This window comes from Triturus cristatus, chromosome 7, assembly GCF_964204655.1.
Source record: "Triturus cristatus chromosome 7, aTriCri1.1, whole genome shotgun sequence".
NCBI classification, from domain to species: Eukaryota; Metazoa; Chordata; class Amphibia; order Caudata; family Salamandridae; genus Triturus; species Triturus cristatus.
In genome coordinates this window covers 984,290,270-984,317,360 of record NC_140590.1, presented here as the reverse complement: position 1 = coordinate 984,317,360, position 27,091 = coordinate 984,290,270, and the positions used below count along the sequence as shown (strand labels likewise).

At 46.8% G+C, this 27,091-nt stretch overlaps 1 protein-coding gene across 1 annotated transcript in view; it reads left to right on the top strand.

Annotated features, from left to right (window-relative positions):
- The window catches only part of LOC146810957 (cyclin-dependent kinase-like 3), a 531,018-nt gene extending 504,130 nt beyond the window's left edge, over nt 1–26,888 (top strand). Inside the window, exons 5-7 of the mRNA XM_085615020.1 lie at nt 25,262–25,370; nt 25,473–25,603; nt 26,612–26,888. Of these exons, the coding sequence (XP_085471146.1) occupies nt 25,262–25,370; nt 25,473–25,603; nt 26,612–26,888 (517 nt within the window). The remainder of the gene's footprint in view (nt 1–25,261; nt 25,371–25,472; nt 25,604–26,611) is intronic.
- The last annotated feature ends 203 nt before the right edge of the window (nt 26,889–27,091 follow it).

The following is a 27,091-nucleotide window of genomic DNA, read 5'->3' as shown; positions in this document are numbered from 1 at the left end:
GGCCGTACCTCCGCCCCCCTCTTCTACAGGCCCCTCACGCCAGCCGGCGGAAAGAGAAGGTGCGTGGCCCAGGAAGCATTTTGCAGTCTGTCATGCCGCTCCCCACGCACTCACCCACCATGTCGATGAGCAGGGATCTAATGGGCAGCTGCGCGAGCCCCTGTCCATGGCCACCGGTTGCGGGTACCTCCGCAGCGATCCGACGCCATGTTGTCGTCCCAGGTTCGCGTTATCACAGGCAGATTTCTCATCAGGCATCTATGCTTACTTTAATATTTTCGCCTCCAGGTCTTCCACCGTGTATTCACTGCATCGCCCTATAATTGCAGGCAGTGGATGCTGTTGGGAAAAGCAGGATCTTGAGCAGATTATTAATTTGCCCGGCGGAACTGCTCTACAGCGCAGTCACCTTGCCGAGCGCCCTCTAGCGCCCCCCTCATTCGTCATCCATCTGACCACATGTTGGAGCTGTTTTGCCAGGTATTACACCTCTAAGCTTCTTCTCCAAGCTTTGTTTTCACATTTCCAAAATAAAAACATTTTGATGTGCAATATATAGGGAGTGCAAAGTATTCTTTATTCACAAACTTGTCTTAATATACCCATGTTTTATTTATGGTGCCTGTCTGCCACTTGTGTACCACAATATCAAAACTATTCCCCAGTGCACTCCCACTTCCTGGTACATTCATTGTGCTATCTTAGCCACCTCAGTGGGAGCATCTTCACTTTTTTCTCCAGTTGGTGGCTGACTATTCACATTCTCCAAATGTGCCCAAAAGAGTGCTTATTCCTACTTGTGTAACTGCCATGTCGCCATTGCTTTTATGAAGGTCAAGAATGGAGCACTTTTCTTTTAAGTAGCCAAACTAGTAATCTTCCTGTATTGTACATTTGACCTGTAAAGCTTCTGTTGGTAATTTGTGTGTGGGTAAATGTATGCAGTCCATCCTATGTTTCCTCCAATTGTCTCCTGGCCTTTTTCATCTCCTTCTGCCTTCCTTTCTAGTTGTGAAAGGCCTGCATCTTGTTTGAAGTTTAATGCAGTATATGTTGGCCATACATTCAGCTTTAACCACAACCTCCAGTACCTCCCATTCCGTTGTCCTCCTACCCATTGTGCTCCACTATTGGATAATCGTATCCCTGGCACTATACAAAATTGCCCTAGCCTACAGCGCTTCTAGATTAAGATTTAACATGGTTATCCATGCACAGTTATATACTCTGTTGTTATTTATAGTGGAGAATAGTTGCCCAAAAAACTTCCTAAGATACATTGCAGGCGCTTATCTATATTTGTCCTCTTGTGATATCAGAATGCAATCTAATCTTCTAAAAGTATCACATGCTGCAGCATAGCAAGACTATTCTTTGCTGTGGGATTCAGAACTCTACAAGTGTCTCTTGAGCAAACCCTACTGAATACCTCTCACTTTGCTGCGGTTATGCCTGATCTGAGTTTAGGTCAACAGTGTATCTATCAATCAGCCCTTCCAGAATTTAATTCAGACATCTCCCGACAAAATGGTAACTTCAAGAACAGCATAACAGCATCTAGTACACTCCACAAGAATCTCTGATTCTCCAGTATTGGATCTTTCGTAGATTCACATGCTTGAATCATTCCCTGTCATCGAAGTGGGAGTCCCTTCGTGCCATAATAAAGCAATATGTATCACTAACATAGGCTATAATGACAATGAAAAAGTAAGTTTAATAGCATATCTGTCTTTTTTTAAAAAAGGACCAAACATGAACTATAACCAATCAGGCACCAGCACCCTCAAGAACAGTCCAAACAGTCCCTCAGTTTTTCTACCACACGTCGTGTGAAGGGAGTCTCCCTGTGCTTCTCTCAGTATCTTCAGCTTTTCGTTCATTTTGGATCATCCAAGAAGATATTACATGTTTCATTTCTTTGTCCCTGGCACTAATGTGTCAGAGTAGCAGAAAACAAGGTAATGGACTACAAATTATTATCTAACCTTTCCTAAAAACTCTCACATTCAGAAAGAAGACTCTATTATTGGGATTACAGAAACTTAGTCACTTCTGATGAGGACAGTGAGGTTTCCTTTGTCAGGCTTCCACACGGAAGAAACTTCACAGGATCAGAGCGATGAACAAAGTGGTCCACCTCTTGATATCCCCAATTCCGCCTGCCAGAATGGCACAGAGTTTTAGGGTGATAAAGTGAGGGAAAGGGATTAGGTAAGGAACAGCAGGGAAGAGGATTAAAACCGGAAAAGAAGAATAAGTAATGGTTATCAAGGAAAATACAAACCACACTCATAAAAGTCTCGCTAGATAGGTATTCATATTACCTCAGACACTCGTGCATATAAATTGAAGAAAATAAAAATATATATGTCATAGTATAATCTTAGTTGTCTTAATCAAGTAAATGTTACTGGCTCCAGAAGAAATTGTCACTTTTAATATTTGTATCCATTTCTTTGAAAAAGCCATTCCATAGACAAACTTGTTGATTTTCAAACTGTATTTCTTATTGTTGAAAGGAAAGGAAATTAAATGAATATAACTCCAGAACGCAGAGAGGTGAATTCTCCTTCAAGCACATTTGATAGAAAAATGAAGATCCAGTAAATGCTGTTCAGTAAGGAACCACAGCAATCTAGAAAATGAGATAAAAAAAAAAAAATAATAAATGCCCACCGCGTTATTTCATCCTAACAAGTGCCAATGAGCACAAAGCGAGGACAGTCATGCTATTCCTACTGGGTATCGAGGGAAAATGGTGAACATAATCCGCGAAGAAGACGAGAGACTGAGCGTCTCACTCCCAGCATAGCTGCATGCCTCCCGGCAGAACAGATGGCAGCTCTAAACTACTTCTTCAATGAAATGGGAGCACACAACGGATATCGCTCCTTCAAAGATACTAGCAGCAGTGAACAGATGGGACAGGCGTCTCTGACTGCAGAACCCTTCCGCAGCAACGGACCTCCAAAACAAATTACGCATGCCGGCTGATGTGCGAGGTCGCTTATAACTCCCATGATTCGACAATCACAGGACTACCATTTTTCAATTGATTCATGGGAATTGTAGGCATGGCAACAAAATTAAAAGGTTCATAGATAAACCTCTCAATTCCTTTTCATGTTTTTTCGTGTCATTACTGTATTAGTTTCTGAGGTCTGCAATTAAAGCGCTCTATGGGATCAATTCCTGACATCCTTCACCTTACAGGAGAGGTCAAAGGTACAGGTTGCGCCAAGGGTCTCCAGAAGGCATGCAGAAAAGCCATAAAAAAGACTTACCATGAGTCTTGATAAGGCCCTTCTGACGGAGAGAAAATTGGAAAAGACCTTCTCAAAGATAGACCCTCTTTAGACCTGACATTACATCAGGTAAATCCTCATAACCTGACAATGAGGCGTCTTCGGCAAAACCCCAGTCTAAATCATCATTAACAACAATTATGATGACAACGTCAACGTCCATAACCATGTTGGCTATTACTGCCTCACCTATGACTGCCTCGTCTACAAATGGCCTCATCTACGAGTGGCCTCATCTACAAATGGCCTCATCTATGAATGGCCTCATCTACGAGTGGCCTCATCTATGAGTGGCCTCATCTACGAATAGCCTCAGTACGATTGCCTCATCTACGATGGGCACACCTGCGATGGCATCATCTATGACAGTCATCTACGACTGCCTCATCTACGACTGCCTCATCTACGATGGTCATTGACAACGGTCTTCTACGACAGCCTCATCTGCGATGGTTGTCTACGACAGCTTCATCTACGAATGGCATCATCTATGAATAGGCTCAACTGCGAATGGCCTCATGTATGGATGGCCTCACCTATGATTGCCTTATCTACAATGGCCTCACCTATAATGGCATTGTCTATGATGGTTGTCTGCGATGGCTTCATCTACAACTGTCGTCGACGACAACCTCATCTACAACAAATTTCCATTGTATGCAGAAGCGGCACTAACCGAGAATGCGGCTGATAAAATCAGGACTCGTAACTATAAGACCATGCAGGGTATGCAATGTGATGCATTAAAATGATTGTGCTCTGTGTTTATTTGTGACGCGGTCAGCAGATATACTGTGCAACATGAAAAAGGCAATAAAGTTTGTTTAAAAAAAAAAAATACATTTAACGTCTATGACTTTCGTCTATAACAGCTTCATTTACGATGGTCTCATACGACGGTTGTCTGCAGCGGTTGTCTAGGACAGCCTCATCTACCACTGGCCTCATCTATGAATAGCCTCCTCTACAAATGGCCTCATCTACGATTTCCTCATCTACGATGGCCTCATCTACAATGGCATTGTTTGTGATGGTCGTGAACGATGGCCTCATGTATGACGGTTGTCTACGACGCCAGCTCGTCTACAATAACCTCATCTACGATAACCTCGTCTATGACAACCATGTTTATGATGGCCTCGTCCACAACTGCATCGTCTATGACGGCCTCGTCAGTGGCAGGCACATCTATGACTGCTTCCTCTACGACGGCCTCGTCTACGAAGAAGGCCTCTTTGACGACATTATAGACATCAGCCTAGTCGTCTATGTACGCCTCGTCGACTACAATCTCGATGGCAATACAAATGACGACAAAAATACCGTAGTCTTCAACAAGAACAAAAGGCACGTAATGCAGAATAACTTAATGTCAAGAATTAAGGGGACTAATATGAAGATGTCTACAACAGTCAGCAATATATGGAGAGTCAATATGTGGAGAAATTTCACCACTTCTCTCTGCCTCCAAAGTCAGAGCATGGGTCAGATCCATGTAGTTCTAGTACTAGAGCTACAGCACATAATACAGGATTACTATAAACACATTCCCAAGCCTGCAAGGTCACATCGTGTCTGATATTTCAGCATCCTCTGATGCTCCTGCCACTCAAAGAATGATCCCAATGTTAAATATTACCATGCATCCCGGGAACAACCCTTTCACATCTGGTGATCATAGAAAGAAGGCCCGCAACCAGTGGATTCCCACCAGATGTTTTTTGATAGTTCCCATACTCTTAGGGAATGTGCGGACAAACGCTTCCAACTTCCAATAGCAAATAAGCAATCAGTTTGTGTTCTTTATGATTTGAAGTAGAAAAGCTGTGAGACCTAGTTATATCGGGAGGAATTACATTAATGGAAAAGCCTGTCACTCATAACCCTGCCTAACCAGCAAGGAGACATTCTCAACTATGCCTGGTGCTACTGTACAGGCTGTACAGGCTGCCAATCCACTTGCAATAGGGGGCAGGTATAACCATCAGACGTGGTCAGACATTACCATATACATAAAATTTCTGCCAGAAGACGGAAAGGGCAGAAATAAAAAAGTTTCTGCACGGGGCTAAATGTCCTCATCAGAAAACATAGATTATGGTATAGATATAGCTTCGATAGGTTTCCCACAGCTGGCAGGGTCAGTGACCCTTAGACACCAAGTTTGGTTCAAGGCAACAACATTTAGAACCTGATGTGCAAATATATGTAATATTTTTACCTTGCCATGGTGATGCTCTGTAACTGCTTGCTATTCTGATTTAAGCATGTGAATCTATGAATGATCCAATACTAGAGAAGAAAATAGGTTACTTAGCTGTAACTGCAGTTCTCCAGTATTGGATTTACTGCAACCCACCCTGTTCCCCGCAGAGGCTTCCCTTATAGCTCGAGGTTATTTATTCTCACTTGTGCTTAAAAATCTGAGGGTCCCAGCCTCGGGAGCATTCTAAAGGGTGCTGTCGCCTGACTGGTTATAGTTCAACTGCGGTCCTTTTTTAAAAAGGACATAGGCTATTAAACTGACCTTTTCAATGCTATCATAGCCTATGATAGCGATACATACTGCTTTATTATGGTACCGTGGGACTCCCACTTTGACAATGGGGAATAATTCAAGCATGTGAATCAATAACAGATACCAATACTGGAGAACTGCAGTTACAGGCGAGTTACATATTTTCTTGTCAACATTAATTACATGAATATTTACTATTCATACCTCTTTCTCTTTTAATAGTGCACACACTACGGCATATTTACCCTCCTGGTCTAACTGTGTGTATTGATGGGAATATAACAAACTCAATCTGCTTCATGCTGTAAAACAAAACATCGAAGGTACTCTTCACAAGCTCAGTCTCAGCATCAGAAACATATACAGTGACAGTCAGAAGAAAATGTAGTAAAGTCATTTCACATAGGCAAAAGCTTTAGAAGTTGACAGGGAAAATTTCATATTAGCTACGCTAGACATAAAGTTTATTGACGGTTATCATAAGGCGGGAAGGATATTAGCAGGCATGATTTTGTCCTGTAGGGCCTAGAGCCACAATATAAAAAAATAGTAATGAGGAGACAGTCTTTTGGGGAGGAAGAGAATGTGGCGCTGTTTAATGGTTTTATTAAGCTAATATACTCAGGAATGAGTGTGCCTTATGACAAGCCTGTCACTTAATTTGCTAAGATGGTGTCTAAGGTTCTGGCTACTGAACTATAAACTGCGCAAGTTGGCTTTTTCCAAGGGAGACACACAGTGCTAATTCTGTAAAGGCTTTTCACCACATTCTTAGGCCTCTGTTATTAGAAGCAGAGGAAGCTTTTAACAGACTTGATACAAGATCCCTGAAAGAAACACTATGGACGATGGGGCCAGAAATCTATCACCTGTATCTTGGCAGGATACCACCTCTGCTCGCATCAGACTGAATGTGCTCCTCTTTTGTAAAGTCCAATTACATCATTGGACAAGGCTGACAGACCATCAAATTGGGAACAGGCACATTTAAATTCACAGTGTTTGCTGATGATGTACTCGTCATACTGACTGACCTTAAGAAGTCATTGCTAGTACTGACAAGGGAGCTGAAACATATCTATATATCCAAAGAGAAAACCTCTCCCTATGAGCAGCACACATTATTGGTACCTGTTTGGTCATTTTCTGGAGATATACTTGTTAAGTTGTTGATTTTGTCACCTTCCACCTGTCTAGTAGCCTTGGTCTGGGTACTCTTAAAAATTATAAAGTGTTATCTTTACATTGGCAGAATGTTCTACGGAGCAGAGCAGAGGTTATAATTTTTAAGGTCCCGATTCGGTGGACGACTTAACTACCGTTGCCTTGGCGTAGTACTTTACTCCCGCCAATGCGATGATACTCCGCTCGACAAATTTAGAAAATGTCCTCCGTCCCCGTAGACATCTTTTGCATTTTCAGAAACAACTGTGAAAGTGGTTCCTGTAAATGCATTGAAAGCTTGGCAGACTTCTCGGTCAACATGACAGAGCTGTATGTCAAACTTTCAACTTTTTTTTAATTTTCTAAACGGAAATCCAAAAGCTGGATTGTCTTTTGATAAAACTGAAAAACAATTACCCTCTTGCCATGGAAAGTTTTATCTGGTGGTGACCGACCGTAAAAACTGACCATGTGTTTGCGCACTTTCAATAGGGTGGGCAGACCCTTGGCGAAACCACAGGGCCAAACCTCCGGCAATCCTTACTCCTTACAACCCTTACTACCCTTGTTGATGTAAGTAGACGGCAGTGTAGCCTCTGCTGTCAACATACTCAGCTTCTACCCGATTCTAAATGAAGCGGGCAGAACTTTGCTTTGGTGGAGAGGGTACTCTGTTGTCTCTGCGACGGAGTGCCATCTCGGCCAAAGTTTAAATCTGCCCCTAAGTTCCTTCCAATTTATTAATAATTGCATACAATCAGTGAGGACAAGAAATGGATTTCCTGATTTGATTACCCCTTTTGGATACAAATTTAATGTTTGCAATCCTATACTGAACTGTACGGAGCTTCTTTTTTTATATATATTTTTATTATACTTGGCATCATGACAATATTGACATTAAACATTTCCCACCCATCCCCTTTCTGAGATTCCCTGGGAGCAAGTTATACATATATTTCGCAGAAGTACGCCATTATCCAATAGCATTATTTTAAATGCAGACATCACTCTTAAGCAATAACAGGTGCATCGTAATAAAACAGGCTAATATCAATATAATCTCAAAGTTCACTTGGTAGATCTTCAGGCGTTTGTGTTGATTCATCAATAATTTGCTGGAGTTGTATCTCTGCTTTTTCCAAAATCATCCTACCGTCTTGACTTTGCTCAGTCAAGATCAATTTACGCCGGATCCCACATTCAGCCCGCAGCCACCGTATGTATTCTCGCAGCCAATATACATTTTTAGGGATTTTATGGTTTAAATGTGTTTATTGTTCTAGCAAGGTACATAGACTTAACAGAACACAAGCGTAGCAGTGCATTGATATTTCCAACAGGTGTGTATCAGCTATGAAGCATAACATTTTATTAACAATCCCCGCAATTCACCCACCCTTCCCCCTGGGTATCCACAGCAACACATGAACATGAGAAGAAATTAGCAAAGTTACGCATCATTTGGGTAAGTTCTCCTGGTCCCGCATGTGGTCAGGTGCTCTCATGCGCAGTATCTCAGATAGCGGGGGCATGTCATTTCCGAAAGTCCTGAGATAATAAAGATATGTATGGTATCCACAGGTTCTTTATGCATCATCTTGAGCTGAGAGAGTAAGAGTTCGCTTTTCCATGCCCAGAACTTACCAGAGCCACCCCAGGTTTTTTAGGTATTTTAGGTGTGAGGCAACATTTTGCTATGCCCTTCTTTACAGTTAGTAACTCCTATTCAACAATTTTTACAGCATGTTTAGCTATCTTAGTGCGCGATATTAAACCCAGCAAGCATACCTGGATAGAACACTGTAATGGCAACTCCGTCAGATCCTGTAGAACCGTGATGACATATTTCCAGAACTCCTTATCCCCTGGCATTCCTACCACATATGTATATACGTTCTGACATTGTGTCTACATTTAGGGCAGGTATCTGATTTAGCAGGGTCAAGCTTTTGTATCCAGTTAGGAGTAACATAGTCCCTATGTACACATTCATAGTGGATCAATTTACGTCTCACATTATGAGATACTCTCCAGCAGTTCCCCAATATAGTCGTCCATTTCACATCTCGCATTGGTTCACCTATGTCTGCCTCCCTATTGTGATCCTAATCCACATATACAAGGCGTATCCTTTGGTAGAAGTAATAAATATAATCTGGTAATAGGATTGTTTTCCCATCCCATATCTAGTAAGGCCTGGTTAATGACATGTGTATCTGGTTCCTGCGGAACCCTTCCAGGCCTTACTGAAGGCCGCTGCTAATCCCACATAAGCCAAAAATCGGCCTCCTGCCAAATCCTATTTGGTACAGATGTTAGCATAACTCATCAAATGGTCACCCTCATATAAATCTCCTATGGTACGTGGACTACTGCCCACCCACCCATGCTGCAAGGACGCCGGTAACATAAGGCTAATATCTGTTAACCACGGCACCAGCTGTGGTAAGTATAAATAAGTGTCATTTGTACCTTTCATTACTTGTTCCCATATATCCAGTAAGGTACAGATTTGCAATGGAAGTGTCCTTCTTTTTTTCCTATAGGCTAACACTAAGGCTAATAATTCACATAGTCTGACCAGCCTTGCCAACATGCCCGTCAGAGGGTCAATGTATGGGTCCATAAACCACCCAGGGACATACTGTAAGTGGAAGGCCTGATAATAACTCCTAAAATGTGGGGCCTACAATACACCACTGTCCCATGGTAGCTGCAATACCTTTAAGCTAATACGCGCTCTTCCTGTACTCCAGTATAGTAAGCAGAGTAACTCATCTAATCGCCTAAAGCATGCATTTGGAATGTGCATCGGCATATGCTGTAGGGCATACAGCACCCGGGAAAGAAGAATCATCTTACTGATCGCCATTCTCCCCATTAAAGACAGAGGAAACATTAACCATCTTTGAACACTACATTCTGTGTTGTCCAATAAATTCTCCACATTAGCCTCATATATTTTCTTAACTCTAGAACACAGGCTTACTCCCAAAACTTAATAGGTGTTCTCTGCAATCTAATATAACTGACCGCTTCATCTCCTAATTTCGGTGCCCGTATTGATTTATTGATTTATCTGTATCCAGAATGTGCCCCTGCTTCCTTAATAATGTTATATACTATGTGCCACGTTCATTCAGAGCCCCGCAGAGTCAACAAAATATTGTCAGCATACTAAGAAATAATTTCTCTTTGCATTTCTACCATTATCCTCACTCCCTTTTGTCGAGCTTGTATCAACCTTGCTAGGGGATCAATAATAAACACGAATATCAATAGAGACAGGGGACAACCATGTCTGGTCCCCCGCTCCACTATCCACCTGTCAGAGAACCCATTGCCTACTGGCTTGACTTTCAGTATAAAGGCATTGTACCCAATTTAAATAGATATAACCCAGATTGTATCTTTTCAAAACACTCATCATATACTGCCAATCCACAGTATCGAACCCTTTATGTGCATCCAAACTAGCAAATGCACAAGGCTCTCTGTCTTTTTGAACCTGTTATAGTATAAGAAACACTTTCCTTATATTAGTGGTGGTAGTACGCACTTCCACAAACCCTGCTTGATCATGGTGAACTAATGCCCCGGCTACCTTAGCCAAGCAATGAGCCAGAATCTTCCCTACCAGCTTAGCGTCCACATTGATCATGGATAACGGGCGATATGATTCACATTCGGATGTATCACGTCCTGTCTTTGGCAGAATCACAATATATGCCTCTCTTATTGTATCAGGTAAAACCCATTTTTCAAATGCTTCCCGATACATATTCAAAAGTGACACTTACAGTAAATCAACATATTCCCCCAAAAAAAGGAAGCACCAAGACCGTCATTTCCTGGTGTTTTCCTGGCACTCATTTCTGCAATGCCCCATCTGTTTAATCTATCAGGGCACTTAATGCCTCTCGCATCTCAGCATCTGCTTCCGGCAGCCGAGCTGCATCTAAGAGTGCTGTTGTACCCGCCTCATCATATGCTCCCTGCTGAGTATATAATTCTGAGTAAAATTCTGCAATCCGCTTTAATATGTTGTCATGAGCTGTAAGAGTGTTTCCCGGTTTATCCTTTATTACAGCCACTGCATTCCCAGCTCTTTTCTCTATTGCCCAGCCACGCTAGTAGCCGGCCTAGAGTATCTCCTTGTTCGTGCTGTATCTCCATATGTGTTTTATAATCATGATAGCTTAGCGTTTCTCCCGCATCATCTAGATCCCACTGCAATGTATATCGCTTTTCCCAGATCTCATCTGTGTGTGGAGCCCATTGATCATTGTCCCCAATTTGGCTTTCAAAAGTTGTCACTGTATGTATTAGTGAACTTCTCACCCCATATGTGGTCACCATACATTTACCCCTTATAGTTACTTTAAACGCCTCCGATTGCTTTCTGGCTGAAGTAACCGTACCAGTATTATTTAAAAAAAATCACCCTTGCTGCTGTTCAGATTGTCTCTTTGTATGCCTGATCACGTAATGCACGGCTTGGGAATCTCCATAGTTGAAGCGGATTGACCAAAGCCTGTGATCGCATCATAGCTATTAAGGGAGCATGATTTGATAACGTGCGATCAAAGTACTGTATTTTGTCAAATTCAATTGCTTGCTCAGGGTGTGTCAGAAAGTAATCGATCCTGGAGAATGTACCGTGGGGTGGAGAGTAGAAAGAATATCCTCTTGTTTGACCATGGACTGCCCTCAAAAGTTCCAGTACATGTAGCGTGTCCATAGTCTTCAAGAGTAACATAGACTCTCTACCTAACTGCCATCTCACCTGCCTGGAGCTATCCAGCTTCCCATCCAATATGCAAATATAATCCCTGATCCATATAATTTTATAATGGGCATAGGCGGACAGAACATTTGTCAGTCCTTCAAAAAAATGAGGAGTGTCTTATTTAGGTGCATATAAAGTAAATAATGCTGTAGGTCTGCCTCCCATCTCCCCTATCACCTCCACATACTGTCCATCTGAGGCTTTCAGTTCTGCATCAACCAGCAGCGGGACACCATTATCCACCCATAGCATTACCCCTCGTGCTGAGGAGGTAAAACTCGAATACCATAGCCTCCCACCCCACCTAGCTCACAGTTTTTCAGCTTCCTTGGGTAATAAGTATATCTTTAGTAAGATAAGTAGTCTTACTTGCTGCCTGCGGGCGTGAGACCATATTCTCTGCCGCTTAATAGGGTTTTGAATCCCCTTCACATTCCAAGATGAAATTGTTACCACCATATACAGTTGTAAATATCAGTTCATGTATCTGCATCGTCAATTATGTCAAGGAATTTGTACTAGATTGTGATCATTCCCTATCATCATAGATAGTAAAAGGGAAATTTCCCCTATACCCTCCCGGATGGCCTACCCCAGCTTGGCCTCTACATTTATCGCAATAAGCATCAGCCTCCCCCTGATAAGAACACAATTACGTTCTCCTTTAACAGCTCAATGTTCTTCGAGATTCCTGATATAGGATCTCCCGGAGGCTGCGGGTGCCATTTACGCCAAAGATTCCAATAACAGACCACTCAACTCACCCATCTCAGCTCCGGTCAACACTCACCCTGGTCATAATCGTATGTAATGTGCCCCCCCCTCAGTAATTTAATGGAGCATAAACCCATCTCTACCTGCCCAGCCTTATCAACTCGCAAAATTGTTATAGCAAACAACAACTATGGATGATCAGTGATTTTCAATAAACTGCATAGTCTCATCCAGTTGTTCAACCAAATATCTCTTTCCCTGTCAATCAATTTTTAATTGCGCTGGAGAGAGCAGAGCATAATCCCACCCTTTATCTCTCAGTTTTGTTGTAATTTGAGCAGCCATGCCATAATCTGGGTAAAATGAAATTATGTTGCCATTGTAGTCTATTTTCCCCTGTGTACGAGCCGCCGCCAAAATCTGAACCGTATCTATATATCGCAACATACAGGCAATTAACATACTGGAAGGTGCATCAGGTTTAGGATTACCACCAGGAGTCCTGTGGGGCCTGTCCACATTTAAGTCTTCCTCCACATTTAACCCTAAAAGCACCTCAGGAAGTCAACTCTCCAAAAACATTCCCACTAGTGTTGTTTCCTTTTCCTCTGGTAGGCCAAGAATATGCACGTTGTTTCTCCTTGATCAGTCTTCCAAGTCTGCGTTAATTTCCTGTTGCTGGATGCGTCGTTCTTGATCTCTCAATTGACTTGCATGAGTACCTAATCCCAGGTCCTTAACTCGCTTGTGGAGTTTAACTATATCTTGAAGCAGTTAAGTCACTGTTACCACCACACCATCTTACTTTTCAGTGATGTTTTTATTCCCTTCTAGTATCAAATTCTTGATGTCCAGATTAGACGGCAGAGCAGGTTCTTCATCCATGACTGTATCATGTGTGGCCACAGCCTGAGCCATTTTCGCAATGCTCTTTTCTATTGTATTGCGGTTTGTGGAGGCAGAGCCTGAATCTCCCTTGAGTTTGGGCATCATGCAGGCAAGGGTGGGCCCCAGACCCAGTCACCCACAGCTCAGTTCAGAACTCAGCCCTGTGGAATCCAATGTTCACAATTAACAGAGAGGGTGATAAACTCCCCCCAGTGCAATCTGTTACATGTATTGAGTCCTATCTTGGGCTTCCCTTGTTTCCAAAACAGCACCAGCTACAGGACAAACCAATTATGCAGTAGAGAGACGTGTTTTCAACATAGGGTCCGCCTTAAAGAACAGCCGCTATATCTTATAGCCACTGAAAAAAGTAGTAGAAACTGTGCATCGCTCTGCACAATACTCTAATGGTAGTCTTATTTGGCACATATATAATTAATGGCAGGTGAACCCACTGTTGTGATAATCCCTAGTGACTGGGGCATCTTTTCCAGAAATACTTGCTTCAATACTGTGATAAAGTCAGCTCTAGCAGAGTGCACTGTCAATCGCTGAGGGAGGCTGCAACACTCTCACCACACTTTTTCCATGTTGACCCAGAGTTGGGCTACGGCCCTCGCGGTCCACCGGCACCACTTGAGACCACTGCGGTCCTACCCCGGTTACACATTGACACCAGGACAGCCCCCACCTCGGTCCACGCGATCTCCCGTCCACACCTTCTTAGAACGGAACAGGCGTCCCTCCTCTTCGGTGTGAGCTGTCCCTGCGCCAATGCAGGAGTGCCTATTCCCACACTCGAGGTCGCGGTTCAGTAGGCCGTCACCGTCCCCCACCGCAACAGCAGTTCACCAGCCTCTGCGATGTCAGCCAGCAAGCCCCCCAAGCCCCACACAGCGGAGCGCCCCGTGGGGGCCACGACGGGGCAGCCTGGGGGAGCTAATATTGTCAAGGTGGGTCCCTCAGAGTGCTTGCTGCCGGAGCTCCGATCGAGCCCGTCCGCTCAGTTGGCCATCTTGGCTCCGCCAACCTGTATGGAGCTGCTTAGGTAAAATCTATGCTGTGCCCTGTAGGGCGTTCTACCACAGCTGGAACATTAACATTGAAATCAGAATCAGAAGGACTTAATTTAATAATAAGTCCTATTGGCATTCACTCACTGGCCAAATCCTCCCCATTGCAATGGTCAAAGACAAAAGCATGTTTCCAGAGCATAGCAGTAATGTCCATCATATCAATTATACAGTACAAAAATATGACAGCATTATTGAGAGCTGTTAAGGCACATTTGTCAAACTGAAAGAGTTACACATTATTCTGATTGGGTAGCATTACTGACTTCCCCATAACTGTTCTTTCAAAAATCTTATACATGTTTCAGCCCATCCCACTCTAATTAAAGAGGTTTGGAATAAGGAGTTTACGGTTAGTGTGCATGCACTACAACTGACAAGGAAAGAATCTGTCCTTTTATAGGGGGTCAACAGACTATGTTCAGACCTAAGAAAGGGGGTCTGGGATTTCTGCAACTGTTGCATTACTGCCATCCCGAACAGTTGCCGTACCTCAAAGCTTGGTTATAAAGGGAACTTATACATTTTGGTGCGTAGTAGATCACACCATGTCTAGCCCATCAGTTTCGGAGGTACCTTTGCTTCTTGACACTACCGACTTTGAACATATAGATGCATTAAGCATAATCAGTGCTGACTATAGAAAAGGACTGAATTTCTACGCCAACTAAATGTAAACACCTCCTACCGTCCTTTGCAGAAGGATCCCACTGAAAGGATCACTGACACCACCACCACCATGATGAGGGAAGCAAGACACAACGGATGGATCACAGCCAGGGAAGCTGAGTTCCTTTGCACCAAAGAACCAGTGACCCCTTATTTTTACGTCCTCCTGAAGATACACTAGCCACAAAGACCACCTCCAGGGAGACCAATTATCTCGCGCATCGGCTCTGCACTCGAGCCTTTGTCTCAGTTCGTCGACTTCTTTCTACGACCACTGGTCCGAATGATGCCCACATACCTACAAGACACTAAGGACGTTCTTCGCCTTCTCAGAGGAATTGAATTCAACCCAGACACGGATTATCTCGTCTCCTTTGATGCTGAGTCCTTGTACACCTGCAACCCCCAGGACCAGACCGTAGCCACGATTGAACATCTTCTGACCTTGCACCCACCCAATACCATCACGGCGGTCCCTTTCATCATGAGGTACGCAACCATGGCCATGAAAGAAAATTACTTTCTATTCGAAACCCAGCTTTATCTCCATGTGTCCGATACTTCCATGGGGAGTACTTCTCCATGCACGTTTTTGAGGAGAATGTTGTCCTTTCAAACAACAATCCATACCCCACCCACATACTGCTTTGGAAGAGGCATATCGACGATATCCTTGTGGTATGGAGAGGAGATGACACTACCATCAACACCTTCCATGAATGGCTCAATACCCACAATGGCCACCTCCGGTTTACATGCGAATATGGTAGAGAGTAACTAGCATTTCTGGACCTCTGTATCTTTCCATCAAGGGGCTACCTAGAAACCGAACTTTATCAGAAACCTATGGACCGGAATGCCCTGCTCCAATATGAGAGCCATCATCCCAAGTTCCTGCATGAGAACTTGCCCTTTGGCCAGTTCCTAAGGGTGAGATGTAACTGTTTGAGTGTCGACAAATACAGAGAACATGCATCTACACTAAGGAACAACTTGTTGGAAAGACACTATCGACCACATTAGTCAAGAAATCAGTCAAATGTGTGCTCAATAATAACAGAGATGCCTTGCTGGACCAGCCATCAATCAAACAATCACAGACTAGATTGGTGTGTATTAATATGTTCAGCTCTATTTCCAACACAGTGAAGAAAGCCATCTTGCAGAATTGGATGATTCTGAACAAAGGACATATTTGCCTGGATAAACCCTTGTTTGCCTTCAAAAGGGGCTGTAGCCTCAGAGACAGTTTGGTCCACACCAGACCTCCACCCTTAGCCCTACACAGACCAAGCACCCTCTGGCATCTTCCAGTGTCCAAGGCCACTTTCCTTGCGGTTCATGCTCGGTCTGTGCCCAGACCAACATTACAAGAACTATTGACATTGGCACGACAAGACCGTGGGAGTTGAAACACCACACGAACTGCGAGAGAGTGATCTATCTGATAACCTGCCCATGCGGGCTCAGATATGTGGGATAACAACACGCAAAGTACGCACACACATTCTTGAACATAAGAGCACAATCAGATGCGCCAAACAAACCACCAAGCCCACAAAGCATTTTCTAGAAATGCGTCACCAGGTAGACACACTAACCTGGACTGTTCTTGACAAACCCAACCTTAGTGCGATGACACCAGGTCTAACTATTAAACTCTTACGGATTGAGCAGCGATGGGTGTTTAGATTGAACACCTCCAATGAGGGACTCAATTACAACATTCCTTGGTTGGTGCTTACTTGAGTCTCTGAGCACACCCACCCCCTCCCCCACACTGCTAGCTAAGTACTCTTAACTCCCTGCCTCGTTAGGCTCACCTACGTAATTCCCAGAACATGTGAGACCACTGGCACACTCATACTCCCCCTTGGAGTCGTGTCACTCCGGAATCAGTGGAGTTAGTTGAGTGACACATCCCTCCGTGTTCACTTTTTTCCAGCGAGCCCATTCAGACAGAGTAATTCCAACACAATGACGCCACTACCAGTGTCATCCGGTCCTGGTCTTATTTAAGCAACAATCGGGAACAGCTCCGCCCTGACGCGAGGACATACAGCTGTGGATACCACGCTACATTTGAGCAGTAAGTGATCCCTGTGCCCCCCCCCTTCTTCCTTCGCTTGCTTCCTGATACTTAGGGCTTGCATGCCGTCTTGATCCTACACCATCCACGCGGCACCCCTACCGGCCCTTGCCAGTGTAGCGTTGCTCCAGCGCGCCCATTAATATGCCGGCCGCTGACCTAGACCACTGAATGTACTCAGTTATCTGAAAGAAACACGTTAGTTAGATTCCTCACCTTAGAATATCCCCAGGCGTCAGACTGGATCTGGAAAGATTTTTCGTCAGCAATACCCTTGCGCGTCGCTAGGTGTCGTCTGCGGCTCTGCGTCCGTCGTCAGCGCCGTGCGCCGGGATGACGTCGTCGGAGTACTTAAACGCCGCCCGCGTTCTTCTTTTTTCCGCGCCTGTTAGCGCCGATCTGGGAAGAGCATACCCTTTTAATCATTTTTTGACTAAACTTTTTCAAACTCTTTTGGTTCTAGTCTTGTCGACATCGACTCTGGTGCCGGTAGGATTGCCTGGTTTTAAGGCCTGTGACTCCTGTCACCGACTGATGTCGGTCACAGACCACCACCGCCGGTGCCTCTATTGCCTTGGAGCCGACCACGACGCCGAGGCGTGCCTCGACTACCGGGCCTTGACTTCGAAAGCTAGGCGGGAGCGGTCCCGCAAGCTACACGAGTACCGGCAGTCGGCTCCGCGCCGCTCCAGGTCCCGGTCGAGGAGGAGGTCGAGGGACCGGTCACGGAGCCACAGCCACCACCGCTCGTCGGGGTCGAAGTCTTCGAAATCGGGTAAGTCGAAGCACAGCAAGAAGTCGAAGAGGCGACATCGCTCTTCTGACTCCCCTCGCCGGTCGCGCGACTCGGCTGAGGGTTCGGGTGGCACCACCCACGCGGCTCCGACGGAGCCGCAGGGATCCCGTCCGTCCCCATACCCTCCGGTCCCTGGGACTAACACGACTCCGGCAGAGATCACTTCTTTCCTCATGGTCATGAGAAACCTGGCTCCGCCGGCGCGCCTTCGGGCCCCGCAGGCTCGATTGGGAGACCTAGCGAGCCGGCGGCTCCGGCCCCGGCGCCGTCGTCGACTCCGGTCCCGATGCCGCAGGTCCCCGGGGGATCCAGGCCTGGATCCCAGTCGGCGCCGGTCGACCTCACGACCCCTCCACCGGCGCCGACTCCACCGATGCCACCACCGGCGCCGTCCCCAGATGACGCCGTTCCCCAGTTTAGTCCCGGTCCAGGTCTGGCGTCGGAGCGGCGTCGGCCGGTGCTGCACCCGACGCCGATGGGTGGCAATTTCATCTTCCGCCCGGCTCCGATCATTCCACCTGTATACCAGGAATTGGATGACGGTGACGACTGGGAGGGGTCTGAGGACCCTCTGGCCTGGCAGGGCCAGTTATCTCAGGACTGGGCAGATGAGCTGGGGGATGCCAGTGGTCTTGACACCTCCCCTGATACTGGCTTCATCTCTCCTCCAACCGTGGCTTCGGAGGAAGATGCTGCATTTTCTGTGGTGCTGCGCAAAGCGGCCGAAGCCCTGGGGCTGGAGCTACCTGCTGTGGCCGTGAGGACTAACCTCCTCACTGAAGTGCTCCTACCGTTAGCAAGCTCCTGGGAACCTCTGCTGCAGTTTAATGAAGCACTGGTTGACGTTCTGAAGGGCACCTGGTCCAAGCCCTCCACAGTACCTCCTGTGGATCGGAACGTGGCCCGGCGCCACCGCCCTGCACCGGGCGACCCCAGTTTTCTGTCCATGCACCCCACGCCCGAGAGCCTGGTTATCCAGGCCTCTACTTCCCAGACCTCCTTCCCTTCCGCTCTCCCGGATCGGGAATCAAAGAGACTAGAACAGTTTGGTAAGAAGCTCTTCTCCTCCCTTAGTTTGGGATTGCGGTCTATTAACACCGCTTGTCTTTTGGACCGTTACTCCCACTCCCTGTGGGATACGGTGGAGGACGTGTTGCCCCAGTGCCCGGAGGAGGCCCGGACACGGCTCGCCCAGGCTCTTGCCGAGGGGCGAGATGCAGCGCGGCATGCAATCCGATGTGGACTGGACACTACGGACTCGCTGGATAGGGCAATGTCTACCACGGTGGCGCTTCGTCGCCACGCCTGGCTGCGGTCCACGAGTTTTTCAGGGGATGTCCAGAGCACCCTCATGGACATGCCCTTCAATGGCAGTCGCCTTTTTGGCGACAAAGCGGATAGTGCGCTGGAGCGCTTTAAGGACTCCAGGGCTACGCCCAAGTCCTTGGGCCTCTCCGCCCCGCGCCCGCAAACTTCCGCTTTTCGTCCCTTTCATGTCCAAGGAAGGGGCGCCCCCTCACGTCCGACTAGCCACAGGCCGCAGAACCAACCTCCGCGCGGTCGCAGACGTGGATTCCGCTGAGGCGGTACTGAGGGACAACGTGCCGGTCCATCCACATCTACCCCAGCAGCATCTGCCTCAAAGCCCCCCTAGTCCGAGCTTTCAGGCCCATTCCACGCCAGTGGGAGGCAGAGTTCGCCATCACCTGCTCCACTGGCGCACCATCACATCGGACAGGTGGGTGTCACAAATCGTCCGAAGGGGCTACTCCCTCCCCTTCGAGGCGACCCCTCCAGCCATGCCACCGCAGTGCCACCAAATTTCGGGGGATCGCTTGCAACTTCTGCAGGAGAAAGTTACTGCCCTCTTGGCCAAGGGTGCCATTGAGCGCGTTCCTGGTCCAGAAATAGGTTGTGGTTGTTATTTCCGCTACTTTCTGGTTCCCAAGAAGGGCAAAGGGGGCCTACGCCCTATCTTGGACCTCAGGATCGTCAACACCTTCCTCCGGAAGGAAAAATTCAAGATGCTCACTGTAGCTCAGGTTCTGACTGCCCTAGACCCTGGAGACTGGATGGTAGCGTTGGACTTGCAGGACGCTTATTTCCACATCCCCGTCCTGCCGGTCCACCGGCGTTACCTGCGATTCACGGTGGGCCAGGAGCATTTTCAGTTTACCGTGCTCCCCTTCGGCCTCACCAGTGCCCCTCGGGTGTTCACGAAAGTGATGGCGGTGGTCGCAGCTCATCTGCGCAGATCAGGGTTTTCAGTCTTCCCCTATCTCGACGACTGGTTGTTGAAGGCGGGCTCGCCCCAGGCAGTCGTCTCCCACCTCCAGACTACGACAGACCTCTTGCATTCGCTGGGGTTCTCCATCAACGTGTCGAAGTCGCACCTAGTACCCTCCCTGCAGCTCCTCTTCATCGGAGCGGTTCTGGACTTGGCGCAGTTCCGGGCCTATCCTCCGGAACAGCGGGTCCGGGATATTCAGGCTCTGATTCCCATCTTTCGGCCTCTATCCCGGGTTTCGGTCAGGTTGGTGCTACGGCTTCTGGGTCTGATGGCCTCCTGCATCCTGTTGGTGCATCACGCCAGATGGCGAATGCGGGCTCTGCAGTGGGACCTGAAGTTTCAGTGGACCCAGCATCGGGGCAACCTGTCCGACCATGTCTTGATCTCGTAGGGCACTGCGAGACAGTTGCAGTGGTGGCTCATGGATCGCGATTGGGTCAGTGGCAGATCCCTCTCCCTACCCCAACCGGAGCACGTAGTGGTGACGGATGCGTCTCTCCTAGGATGGGGGGGCCACATGGGAGAGGCGGAGATCAGAGGCCTCTGGTCTCCGGCGGAGTCCCGGTTCCATATCAACTTTCTGGAGCTGAGGGCGATCCGGCTTGCACTGAAGGCATTCCTTCCCTCTGTCCGGGGAAGTGTCGTGCAGGTGTTCACGGACAACACCACCGCCATGTGGTATTGCAACAAACAAGGCGGGGTGGGGTCGTGGACCCTTTGTCAGGAGGCTCTGCGCCTCTGGACATGGCTGGAACATCAGGGCATCACCCTGGTGGTTCAACATCTGACGGGCTCTCTGAACACCAGAGCAGACGAACTCAGCCGCCGGTGCATGATGGATCACGAATGGCGTCTGAACTCGGACGTGGCACAAGGCTTCTTTCGGCAGTGGGGAGAGCCTTGGTTAGATCTATTTGTCATCGAAGAGAACGTGCAATGTCAGCAGTTCTGCGCGTTGGAGTTTCCAAGGCGGCACTCGCTCTGGGACGCCTTTCGTTGCGAGTGGAGTTGCGGTCTTTTGTACGCCTTTCCGCCTATACCACTTCTGCCCAGAGTGCTGAAGAAGATCAAGCGCGACTGGGCCCAAGTCATCTTGGTGGCTCCGGATTGGGCATGAAGATTCTGGTAGCCCGAGCTACTCAGTCTGTCGATCGGTCCCCCAATACGACTGCCTCTTCAGGAGGACCTTCTGTCGCAGCAGCAGGGGACGGTCCTCCACCCGAACCTGTCCAGCCTCCACCTCCATGCGTGGAGATTGAGCGGCGGCAGTTGATGCCATTTGACTTGCCTCCTGAAGTCTGTAATGTTATTCTGGCAGCCAGGCGTCCCTCCACAAAATCGGTATACGCCTGCAGGTGGAACAAATTTGTGGCATGGTGCACAGCAAAGGCTGTGGATCCCCTTTCCGCCCCTCTTTCTGAGGTTCTTCTCTTTCTTCTTTCCATGGCCCAGCCGGGCTCTGCTCTGGGCACCCTTAAAGGTTATCTTTCTGCTATTTCTGTTTTCTTACGGCTTCCTGATCAGCCTTCTCTTTTCAAATCCCCTGTTGTTTCTCGCTTCTTTAAGGGCATTACTCACATGTTTCCTCCTGTCCCTTTCGTAATGCCTCAGTGGGATTTGAATCTGGTCTTGACGTTTCTGATGTGCGCTCCCTTTGAGCCACTTCATAATTGTCCCCTTCGTCTCTTGACGCTTAAGACTGCGTTCCTGGTAGCCATCACCTCTGCTAGAAGGGTGAGTGGGCTCCAGGCTCTCTCTTCTAAGCCTCCTTTTCTTTCTGTCCATCCGGACAAAGTTGTTCTCAGGACTCGTCCTTCCTTTCTCCCTAAGGTGGTAACTGCCTTTCACGTCGGGCAGTATGTTACGTTGCCCACCTTCTTTCCGCCTCCGCATCCTTCGAAAGAGGAAGAGAGGCTCCACCGTCTGGACCCAAAACGGGCGCTGTCCTTTTATTTGGACCTCACCAAGCAGTTCCGGGTGGACGACCAACTCTTTGTTGGCTACGTGGGCGCTAAGAAGGGGTGGGCGGTGCACAAGCGAACCATCTCTCGGTGGGTCATTTTGTGTATCAAAGCTTGTTACTCCTTGGCTAAAAAGGAACTTCCTGTAGGGCTGAGGGCCCATTCCACTCTGGCCACAGCGGCGACAACTGCCCTGGGCCGGGGAGTCCCCTTGCAGGACATCTGTCAGGCAGCAACGTGGGCCTCGCTGCACACGTTTGCTATACATTATTGCCTGGACAGCCAAGTCCGGAGAGACGGCTTCCTTGGCCATTCTGTTCTCCAGGACTTTCTGGTGTGATCTTGGTTCGCAGACCCTCCACCGGGGTTGGTATTGCTGGGGTATCTATTCTAAGGTGAGGAATCTAACTAACGTGTTTTTTTCAGATAAACAAGTCATTTACCTTCGGTAACGATATATCTGTAAGAAACATTAGTTAGTTAGATTCTTTACCGACCCACCCATCCTCCCCGTTCTGTGAACCGATATCTAGGGTTAAGGTTATCCCTTTCAGGGCCCTATAATTTTTTGGCACTAGAGTCGGTCTCTTGCATGGCTCTGCGTTCCTGGCGCGGAAAGCAATGTACAAGAACTGACGTCAGAGCGCGAGGGCAGCGTCTAAGTACTCCGACGACGTCATCCCGGCGCACGACGCCGACAACGGACGCGGAGCTGCAGACGACGCCTAGCGACGCGCAAGGGTATTGCTGACGAAAAATCTTTCCGGATCCAGTCTGACGCCTGGGGATATTCTAAGGTGAGGAATCTAACTAACTAATGTTTCTTACAGATATATCGTTACCAAAGGTGAGTAACTTGTTCTTCTGCCCCCTTCACATCACACGGTCCCAGTGATTTGGCGACCAAGAGACGTTCACTATTCAGGACGCTCCACACCCTGTGGGTCTCAGCAGTGCGGGACGTTGTCCGCCGTGAGTCATCTCTGATCACCCCACAGAGTAGCGCCTGTTCCCAACCCCATACACCTTGCGCAAAACGAAGGGCATTGCTGCACCTGATGGCCACTGCCCCCCTCCTTCACAGAGTGCGCTTGGTGATCCTTTGCTCCATGACATCACCCATTTCCATCACTACCTCCGGATCGTCAATCCTTGGATCAATTATTGGAGGCTTCAAACTGCCCCCATGCTATTTCCACACTACAGAATTAGCTCATTCATGTGAACTAACCTGCTAAATTGACCGTACGTGTATTGATCACCCTGGTCCGTTCCACATATATGAATAGGCCTTTTGGAGTGTATTGGTTCCATTACACACACTCCACAGCGTACTATAGTAGTGCATTTCAGTTGTGCACATAAGTCCTTCTAACAACTCAGGTCCCTGTTGCCTGCTTTTTCTTTCATGGGCACGCATACTGGACCCAACTATCACCTTGACTTCTCTTCTTTTTCTTTCTACCGCCACTGCCTTTTTCTGTTAGGTTGGGTTGGCGTATGTACCTTTGGCTAATAAGCCAGGACAGATGCAGCGAATTCTCTAACCTTTGTGGATGAGTCTCGCATCCTTTTTTCACATATCATGTAGGTATCGTGTTCTCATTAGGGCCAGTGTCATGACAATAGTGACTATCTGTTGTGTTATGATTCAACCATGTGTGTTTTCACGGTCACTGTAAATAGTGCACAACGTTGTCTTATCACAGGTTTCAATGGTTGACTTACTGAACTTCAGGACCACTGGTTCAGTATATTACACTGTCGTTGTTTTGCACACTTTTTTATAGGTGCATGTATTTCACTTGTTGCAGTAGCTGTCGATCCTGATGAAGTCCACGACACTTTGACAGGTCCCAAGGCCGAAACATGTTGTACATACACTGATACAGTTGTCTCTAATGACGGCAGCTGAATCACCAGCTATTTGTTCTGTCACAAGGTAGCTGAATAAAGTTTGCCATATAGCTAAACCTTGTAGCCAGTTTTAACCACTTTCACATAGCACTGCACATCACACTGAGCACACCGTGCTCACATAGGGTTCTAGTCTAACCCTTCCTCCCAACCTAAAACATACCTGTGCTCCTCACTCGCAGCGAGGGGGTTGAAACCCGCATTTAGACTAGGTTCTTTACGCGAGGAGGCACCCCTATGATGAAGCATGAACCGTCCTTAAAAGGGATCCCGCTTAAGCACATGGTGGATGCAGTCCACTAACACCCTAGACTTCTGCCCTGGACCCGTGGGCTCTTTTTGTGATAGCTATTACAAGTGGGGAGGTTGCACACGCAGGTCCTTAAATCTCCTCCAAGCCCCCCTTGTGTGCATCTATAGAAAAACTTTCTCAGGGCCGGGAAGTAAAGGCGGAGAGCTCCAGTAGCAGCAGCCAGATCTAGATAGCAATGAATTCTGAGAACTTTGGTGCCCACAGTGCCCCTTGGTACTGAACGTCCAGAAGGAAGTCCCTAACAAAATGTGTACATATTGAAAGAATGAGAAGCCTGATACGATGATTTACAGAACTTAAATGGCACATACTGCACTTGTTGATAGCAGTTCCCTGGCTCAGTTGGGGGAAAGGTAGATGGAGCTGGAGGTTGAGTATCTAAGCAAAATCTAGATTGTTCAAAAAGTTGGATGATGTTTACAATATTCCTGCAAAACCCCCAAAAATTATGGAAATCTAAATGCTTCAGTTCATTATAATGGAGAGCTAATAATGCTTAAAAAAATATAAAATAGGAAAGTATCTGTGTCTGCCGGTGGGTGACCCTCAAATGAAATAGACTAATATGAGAAAGAGTACGAATCAATGTATAGAATCAGACGACTCAGTGTCATAAAGGTTGCTGGTAAGTAATTACCATTTCAAAAATGATTCTCATCAACATATCAGCCTGCTAAAATGAATTGCTGTTTTTTTGCTATGTTTGCACAAATTCCATTACATATTTACATTTGTTCCCTTTAGAAATTTTTCTCTTTTTGTATCTTAGACCTGTGGACATATGGGCTCTTGGATGTATAATTGTTGAAATGGCCACTGGAATTGCCTTCTTACCTGGTAGCTCTGATGTGGATCAACTATATAAAATTGTGACAAAAGTAGGTATGTGCTGTTGAACAATTCCATGCTTCGTTTAAATAACCGCTGCTAAGTGAGGCTTTTAACTGTTAATTTTAATATTTGCACTTTTTGACAAACAGTACATGGCATTTCTTAGAGTCCATATTGACCTTTCAAATGCAAGTGAGTTGCCTAGAATGAGCATAGAAAATGTTAAAGAAAGCACAATACAGGCATATAATGTAGAATTTGAAAATTCACATACGTTACGGTTAGACTGGGTTATCTTGGTGGAATCAGTGATTAATGCCATTACTCCAGTATTGGAGCCTTTCATAGATTCACATGCCTGAATCATTCCCCGTCGTCGAGACGGGAGCCTGCGGTACATAAAAAAGCATTGCTTAGTATCATAGCAAACTGAAAAAAGGCCTAGGCCCATTTTCCTTTGCAACCCATAACCTTTGTTATGTAAAAAAGGACTAAACTTGTCCCTGAACCAATCAGAGCCTCTCACCCTCTAGAACACTCCTGAGAGAACCTTCTGCCCTCAGATTTTCTACCGCACGTTGTGCTAGGGAGTCTCCTTTGAGATCTGCTCAAATTCTACAGTTGGTTCTAGATTGAGGAGATTTTTTCAACTGAAATTTCTACATCATCTTGGATAAGGAAAAGAATGGCTTGTTTAGGGACTGTACCACCTGTTCAAAGAAGAGATTATATACTGACGATCCTCATAAAGACTGTATATACTGCCTTTACCCACACCACCAGGCGAAGGAGTGTAAGGTATGTCGCACCTTTTCTAATAAGACTCTGAGGGATCGTGAAGGCAGACTGTTAATTTGGCTCCAAAAACTTAAAACCAGGAAGGACGTCGTGTCTAGTGACAGTGATGAGGCGTCAACTGTTTCAAGGAGATCTCAGAAGAGAGGCAGATCTCCTCAGGCTCATACCTCAGGGGAGAAACCTGAAAAGGCTCTTAAAAAGACCACTTCTGGGTCTTCAGAGCGCAGTCCCTCAAAATCTCCTAAAACTAAAAAAAAGGAGAGCAAGGGTCATGCTTCAGGGGTGAAACACTCAAAGAAAACAAGTTCTGAGCCTTCAAAATCACCCCTTAAAATTAAACATACGCTTAAAAAGCCAGCGTCTACTTCACCTGAGGAGAAATTAGGAAAATCTACATCGTCGACGGGATCGTCGACGAAGAAAGTAGCGTCGTCGACGAAGAAGTGTGAAGTAAAAGTCATTATTAAACCTATCCTCTCGTCGACGATAGCATCGTTGACGGCAGTGTCGACGACGAGAGCGTCGACGACAATGACGACGACCACAACTACATCGTCGACGGCACCGTCGACGACAGTGTCAACTGCATCGTCCACGGCGACAACGACGACGTTGTCTACAGCGTCGACGACGGCATCGACGACGACGGTGTCGTCGGCGGTTACTATGGCAATCTCGTTGACGGGCTCGTCGATGAGGGAAAAAACCCCAGAAAAGCGGGATTTTGCCAGGAAAAGAAGGATTACCCCGGATATTATGTCTCCTAGTAAGGTAACGCCTCTGGTTCCATCCCATTTATTGGAGGAGGAGGATTCGCAGGAGGATGATAATGAGGGTCCGTTTGGCTATGCAAGTAGCCCCTCTCAGTTACATGTTAAATGTCAGGAGGATGACTGGGAGGATGAGTATGGGGGTTATCAGGACCGCCCCCGACAACATGATCAGGAAGAGATGGTGAGTGTTCCAGCTC